The following is an 8,392-nucleotide window of genomic DNA, read 5'->3' on the forward strand; positions in this document are numbered from 1 at the left end:
AGAAAATGATAAAACCCTAACTTTAACAATATTGGAAGAGAGCTGATCGAACGAAATGAGAGAAAATAACGGACTGCTAGTTTTACATAAAAATTACGAAGGAAAATTATCTTATTTTGGGAAGGGAAGAATAAACGGTCTTAAAAATGTCACACTGATTCCACTTTAAGGACCGGATAAAATGACGGTCACTTTTGTTATGCTTACTGCGACGGCTTTAGACGCCCTTTCCAATAGACTGGTCGCTAAAGATTACTTTTCTTGTAGTGACATCTCATGGACCCATCCAATAAGTTGTTACCTAGACCCGGTCTATAAAAAATGGAAAGTTTTTACCTAGACCCGGTCTATAAAAAATTCATAGACCCATCCAATAAGTTGTTAGAGAAATGAGAAGAAAGAGAAAATAATAAGAAGAGAGAGAAAATCGTGTTTGATTTTCTAACAACTTATTGGATAGGTGCATGAAAAAAATTCATGGATCAGGTCTAGATAAGAATTTCCTTAAAAAAATAGACATAGCTAAAAATAAAACAATATCTTTTTCTTTTTGATGACTAACAAAACAATGCAGTTAATTCTTACCAACTTATAATTGCTATCATCATGATTTGAGAATTCACCTCCCCCACTACAAGAAAATTGAGTTTTAGCAACGGTCTATTACAACGACCATTAAAATCGTTACAATACACATACCTTTTATAACGATTATTTTAATGTCGTTTCTAAATATAATTATTTTACAACGCCTAATAAAATCGTTATTAAAAGTTATACTTTTAGCAACAACTTAATTTATATCGTTTTTAAAGATAATCTTTTTACAACGACTAATCATGTCATTGTAAATTATTTGCTTTACCAACGATTTAATATTTGTCGTTTTTAAATATTATCATTTCACAACGACAAATAATTTCGTTGCTAAAAGAAAGAAGGAATAGTGAAAATCCCACATTGAAAATAAGTGAAATGAGAATGATGCATTCTCACTATAAAACAAACCCACCCTTCACTTAAAAAATAATTTTTATTTTTGTTGTAATATATCAATCAAAAAGTAAAAAATATTAAATTTTAATAATAATTGTATTTTAAATTATAAAAATAAAAAAAATTCTAAAATTATATAACATATTTAAATAATAATTAATATTATAATGTTTTGACAACGACTTTTTATAGTTACTAATAACTTTTAACAACCAATTTTATAAATTTTGTAAAACCTATAGCAACGACCATTATTTAAAAAAGTCGTTATAAAAAACATTACATTACGCAAACACGCACAACCACATTTGTCGTTGTTAAAAACTTTTAACAACCATATTTTAGGTTTTCACAACGACAACTCACGTTTCCAAAAATCAAGTTTCTTGTAGTGCCCCCACCTCAATAAATAATTATGATAAATTTCTTCTGGAGATTTCCTGTCCTGTCATGGAATAGCAGATAAGTCATCTTCCCATACAAACCATTCAATTATATGATTTGGGAGATGCAAGAATGAAGCGTTTAAAATGAACAATTTTTTTTATGAACAAGTGGTATGAAGCCTTTTGTTTATCCAGCAATCACATGGGCAAATCATCAATGGGAGAGCTACATTACGGTTAAATATCAACCTAATAAAAGGAAATAATTCTCATTTAAAAAAAATCCTTTTTCAGTAAATTGTAATTTTTAAAATTAATTTTTATATTATTTTTATTTAAAATACACTATTTCTTATCATTATTGAAGGAAGTGAATTTATCATAATATCTAATAAGAAAAATAAAAATAAATTTATTATAATTATAACTTATTAGTAAATTTATTATAATTTAATAATTATTTATTGGTTGAACCCAAAAATAATTCAATTAGAAAATCTGAGATCAATATTCATGGAAAGAACCACAACTTCATTTGTCAGGAAACAGACACTACAAGATATTTGATTTTTGGAAACGTGAGTTGTCGTTGTGAAAACCTAAAATATGGTTGTTAAAAGTTTTTAACAATGACAAATGTGGTTGTGCGTGTTGGCGTAATGTAATGTTTTTTATAACGACTTTTTTAAATAATGGTCATTGCTATAGGTTTTACAAAATCTATAAGATTGGTTGTTAAAAGTTATTAGTAACCATAAAAAGTCGTTGTCAAAATATTTTAATATTAATTATTATTTTAATATGTTATATAATTTTATAATTTTATAATTTTTATAATTTAAAATACAATTATTATTAAAATTTAATATTTTTATTTTTTGATTGATATATTACAACAAAAGTAAAAATTATTTTTATAGTGAAGGGTGAGTTTCTTTTATAGTGAGAATGCATCATTCTCATTTCACTTATTTTCAATGTGGGATTTTAACTATTCCTTCTTTCTTTTAGCAACGAAATTATTTGTCGTTGTGAAATGATAATATTTAAAAACGACACATATTTAATCGTTGGTAAAACTAATAATTTACAATGACATGATTAGTCGTTGTAAAAAAATTATCTTTAAAAACGATATAAATTAAGTCGTTGCTAAAAGTATAACTTTTAATAACAATTTTATTAGGCGTTGTAAAATATTTATATTTAGAAACGACATTAAAATAATCGTTATAAAAGGTATATGTATTGTAACGATTTTAATGATCGTTGTAATAGACCGTTGCTAAAACTCACTTTTCTTGTAGTGAGCACTACAAGAAATTTGATTTTTAGAAACGTAAGTTGTCGTTGTGAAAAACTAAAATATGGTTGTTAAAAGTTTTTAACAACGACAAATGTGGTTGTGCGTGTTGGCGTAATGTAATGTATTTTATAACGACTTTTTTAAATAATGGTCGTTGCTATAGGTTTTACAAAATCTATAAGATTGGTTGTTAAAAGTTTTTAGTAACCATAAAAAGTCGTTGTCAAAACATTATAATATTAATTATTATTTTAATATGTTATATAATTTTATAATTTTTATAATTTAAAATACAATTATTATTAAAATTTAATATTTTTTTATTTTTTGATTGATATATTACAACAAAAGTAAAAATTATTTTTATAGTGAAGGGTGGGTTTGTTTTATAGTGAGAATGCATCATTCTCATTTCACTTATTTTCAATGTGGGATTTTAACTATTCCTTCTTTTTTTTAGCAACAAAATTATTTGTCGTTGTGAAATGATAATATTTAAAAACGACACATATTTAATCGTTGGTAAAACTAATAATTTACAATGACATGATTAGTCGTTGTAAAATAATTATCTTTAAAAACGATATAAATTAAGTCGTTGCTAAAAGTATAACTTTTAATAACGATTTTATTAGGCGTTGTAAAATACTTATATTTAAAAACGACGTTAAAATAATCGTTATAAAAGGTATATGTATTGTAACGATTTTAATGATCGTTGTAATATACCGTTGCTAAAACTCACTTTTCTTGTAGTGGAGAGAACTCACTATATATACTCAAAACTCAGTTTAATGACATTCACCACTACCAATTTCTTCTTTTTTCTTCTTCCCATCATGGATATGGTGGGACAAATTAGTACTTCTTTTTCCAATGATGATTCTTCTACTCTTTTAGATTTAATCCAAGATTATCTTCACTACAAGAAAAGTGAGTTTTAGCAACGGTCTATTACAACGACCATTAAAATCGTTACAATACATATACCTTTTATAACGATTATTTTAATGTCGTTTCTAAATATAATTATTTTACAACGCCTAATAAAATCGTTATTAAAAGTTATACTTTTAGCAACGACTTAATTTATATCGTTTTTAAAGATAAATTTTTTACAACGACTAATCATGTCATTGTAAATTATTTGCTTACCAACGATTTAATATTTGTCGTTTTTAAATATTATCATTTCACAACGACAAATAATTTCGTTGCTAAAATAAAGAAGGAATAGTGAAAATCCCACATTGAAAATAAGTGAAATGAGAATGATGCATTCTCACTATAAAACAAATCCACCCTTCACTTAAAAAATAATTTTATATTTTTGTTGTAATATATCAATCAAAAAGTAAAAAATATTAAATTTTAATAATAATTGTATTTTAAATTATAAAAATAAAAAAAAATCTAAAATTATATAACATATTTAAATAATAATTAATATTATAATGTTTTGACAACGACTTTTTATAGTTACTAATAACTTTTAACAACCAATTTTATAGATTTTGTAAAACCTATAGCAACGACCATTATTTAAAAAAATCGTTATAAAAAACATTACATTACGCCAACACGCACAACCACATTTGTCGTTGTTAAAAACTTTTAACAACCATATTTTAGGTTTTCACAACGACAACTCATGTTTCCAAAAATCAAGTTTCTTGTAGTGCTTCTTGAAGATGATTTTGAAACCCTAGCAAATACCCCACCACATAGCTTTCTTGAAGATGATTTTGAAATCCTAACAAATACCTCACCACATAGTTTACTTGAAAATGATTTTGAGACCCTAGCAAATACCTCACCACTAAGTTTACTTGAAAATGATTTTGAAGCCGTAATAAATAGTACCTCATTGCCTATGATACTTGAAGATGATTTTGAAACCCTAAACAACACTTCACTGGAAACTTTACTTGATTCAACTTCTTTTAAACCTGATGATTTGCAGGAAACTACTTTATCGCCACCTACTGATCGTCGTGTTCGAGAAGCAGTCACCACCAGGAAGAAATTTAAAGGTGTAAGGAGGAGGCCGTGGGGCACATATGCGGCGGAGATTAGAGATCCGAAGAGACATGGAGCTCGAATTTGGCTTGGTACTTACGAGAAACCAGAAGATGCAGCATTTGCTTATGATAGAGCCGCTTATGAAATGCGAGGTGCCAAAGCCAGGCTCAACTTTCCTCATTTAATTGGCTCAACTGAGTATGAGCCGATTAGAGTGACTAACAAGCGTAGCTTGCCGGAACAGTCCTCTTTATCGTCAAGTTCCTCGTCTTCGACGTCGGATCAGCTGCAGCAGGATGATGATTCTCCAAAGTCCACCAAGAAAATAAAATCAATTAATTTAATAGCTAATGCGGTAGCACAAAATGTTTACCAGTTTAGCCAAGTCATCAATTGCCAATTTAGCCAAGTCGACTCAAACCAAAGTGTCTATGGAAGTTCTTTATTAAAATAAAGGTAAAATCATCCAAAACTACTTTATTTTTTCTACTCCTTTTCTTGATATCTCAAACTTCTAAAAACATCAATTTCAGCCCATTTTTCAGTTTTCTATTTCAATAATGCCGATTTTGAAAATTTAAAAAAATGCACGTGATCATTGTCCACATGGTTTCCAAATCATCTGGACGTAATCACTTAAAAATATCCCACATTATGTACCTTCTTTTATTTATATTTTAAATTTTGCCTAAATTTCAATATTTTAAGTTGTGCCTATTTTTTACAACTGAAGAAAGAATTTCCACTTGACTATCAAGTTGCACTACATTAATAAAAAGGACCATTGTACTATATATTCTTCTCCCATTTTTCTCCAAACATATCAAAAATTAATACTTTTCACTTATTTTTCTTCTACCTATTAAAATCAAATCACTATTTCTGAAAAATTAAACAAATTTCTCTATTATTTTTTTCATCATTCGTCATAGCAGTTTATTACAACGACTATTAAAATCGTTACAATATATAGACTTTGTAACAGAAGAGATTGGCGGTGGTGATTCTTTGATGAAGCTTCTTTTATTATCTTTCTTTTTCTCAAAGATTTTAGAGAGACGACTTGAATCTTAAAAAAACTGTAATTTGGTATAAGTTCTCTTTTTATAATTCTCTTTCTCCTTGGATTAAAAGTAAAAGAAAAAAATATATTTTGTCATGTGTTTTACTTTTATATAATGTTTACAAGGTGTTTATTGTTTTGTTTTAAGATAATAATGGAATTATGTGGATTGAGTGAGCAAAATGTGAAAATGTTTTGTAGTGGCGCTCTTGACACTGCTTTTGTGCTTTCAAAAGTTGCCAAATTGCTGGCAATAAAAATAATCTCCTCCTCTGCAAATTGTTAAGGCTAAGAGCTTAGCCATGGTGATAGCTGCAATCTTGGCGGTGCCAACGAGTGCACAACGGAGTCGAAATCAAAGACATTAGAATGGGAATTATCATTAAAGAAGGAGAAATTAAATGAAGGCAAAAAATACAGATTGGTCCATGTGCAAGAATATTTAGGCCTTTATTTTGACTTTTGAATTTTAAAAAAATTATTTTCGATTTCTAGAAATCACTCCATGTTCTGGATTGCGTTTCACTTAAACTAAGATAGTCATAAAAAATAAAAAGAACTTCACCATTAACTCGATTAAAGATAATATTTCTTTAAAATAAAAAGTACAGATAAGGTTTTATAGTCTAAAATCATAACATCAACCCCTTAAAAAAATAAGATAATTATTATAATTGAGTATGACTATTATAAAATTATTTTAATTTAATGATTTTTTTCAACTTAATAAATTAATAGCCGACTTTTAGAGATTTTTAATTTTTTTATGTCTTATTTAAAAAAAATTGATTATTTTCATTAATTTTTATGCTAATTTTATAATTTTATTTTTTTGAATCCGATTTAATTTATTTTATTCATAAAAGATTAAATCAGTATAATGTTTATTTTACAAAGAAAATTTATATAATAATTACTTAGCTTCTTTTATTTAATTACGTACACTAAATAAAAAATTAATTGTAATTACTTAATAAAATTTATTATTTAATTATACTAAATAAAAAATGTAATTCTACTAACTTAACAAGAAATTATTATTCCATTACATGTAAAAACATTATTAGTGTAATTGAATAACAATTATACTTAGTATAATAATAATTTTAAATCTTTTAATTTTATTTAATTATACTAAGTATAAAATTTATTGTAATTATTCAGTATGTTTTTTTATTTAATTACACTACGTATAAAATTTATTATAATATCTTAGTGTAATTAAATTAAATTATATTAAAATATAACAATAAATTTTTAACATATTGTAATTTAATAATAAGTCATATTAAGTAATTATAATAAATTTTATACTTAGTGTAATTAAACAAAAACTTATGCTAAGTACCTATAATAAATTACTTACTTATATTGTAGAATCTAGCTAGATATTTTTTTCTTTTTCCGTGATGTAACCCGATTCCACATAATAAATATAGAATGTTGAGTCCTATAGGATCTGATAGAAGTAGAAATATTCCTCTTTTCTATGTCGGTTTTGGTCTTTCTAATATGCTTTTATTGTTATAATTGAACTATTTTAGGTTATTGTTGCGTTTGGGAGTTTCAGGATAAAAGCATGGAAATCGATGAGTTTTGGGTTTAATGTGAGCATTCTGAAGGTTTCCGAAGTAAAGAGACGCCGAAAGCACATTTGCATACATGAAAATTTGACCCTGCTTCACTATTTGACAATTTTGAAATCGTTAGAGACTTCTAACGAGTTTATGTTCTTCATAATAAATGAATTAGACTTCTTAAACGTTTCAGGGGTTCAAGAACCAACTCAATTGGAGGTTCTACATCGAGTTATGAAGTTTTGAAGTCAGTGGTTATGCAGCAGAAATAATGTCCCTTTCGAGACAATCTTTTGTGCATGTCTCGATCGAGACATGAAGAGAAAAACAAGCAAGGAATTGGAAAAACAAGCTTCTCGATCGAGAAGCTCATGTTTGATGAACTTCTCAATCAAGACATGAAGAAAATTCAGAAAAAGATCAAATTTTGAGTTTAAAAGCATTGCTTGGAACATTTCCTTATTTAGCCCAACAAAACTTGTATTAGAACGTTTTATATTTCCTCTTTCATTTTTGCCTATATAAGGCACCTTATCTCTCAACTTTAGGGCATCACTTATTTTTGTAACAACACTTTTAGTTAGAGGATTTTCTCAGGGATTAGAGCGACATTGCTCTTCAATTTCCAGCATTTTTCGTATCTCCCATTGTTGAACATTTCAATTTTAATGTATGGATCTTGCTATTTTATGAAGTTTTCTCTTTTATAATCAATTTCTCTTCTCATATATTGATTAAGAGGTACTTAATTCTTTCTCCATGTTTATTAATTGTTTTTGGTTATTTGTTGATTTTAACTTTGCCATGAGTAAATAATTGTTAGGAAATAAATCAATCATTAATGTTGATTGATATGTAAATTGGCTGTAACTTTATTTAGCGAGTAATTAGTTCCTAATTTGTAGCAAATCTTGATATTCTTTTGTAATCACTCCTGTATATATAGGAGGCATTCTTGTATTAATAAAATCATCAATTCAGCCTTATTCTTTCTTCTTTTTACATGGTATCGGAGCAGGTTTTATATCTGACTCTTTGAGCT

At 26.9% G+C, this 8,392-nt stretch overlaps 1 protein-coding gene across 1 annotated transcript; it reads left to right on the forward strand.

The window, feature by feature from the left end:
- The first annotated feature begins 4,339 nt into the window (after positions 1 to 4,339).
- Positions 4,340 to 5,864, forward strand: LOC126687969 (ethylene-responsive transcription factor 13-like). Its single transcript, XM_050382521.2, has one exon. The coding sequence runs from the start codon at positions 4,340 to 4,342 to the stop codon at positions 5,162 to 5,164; it is 825 nt and encodes a 274-aa protein (XP_050238478.1). The 3' UTR covers positions 5,165 to 5,864.
- The last annotated feature ends 2,528 nt before the right edge of the window (positions 5,865 to 8,392 follow it).

The sequence above is a fragment of the Mercurialis annua genome, linkage group LG6, assembly GCF_937616625.2.
Source record: "Mercurialis annua linkage group LG6, ddMerAnnu1.2, whole genome shotgun sequence".
In the NCBI taxonomy this organism is placed as follows: domain Eukaryota; kingdom Viridiplantae; phylum Streptophyta; class Magnoliopsida; order Malpighiales; family Euphorbiaceae; genus Mercurialis; species Mercurialis annua.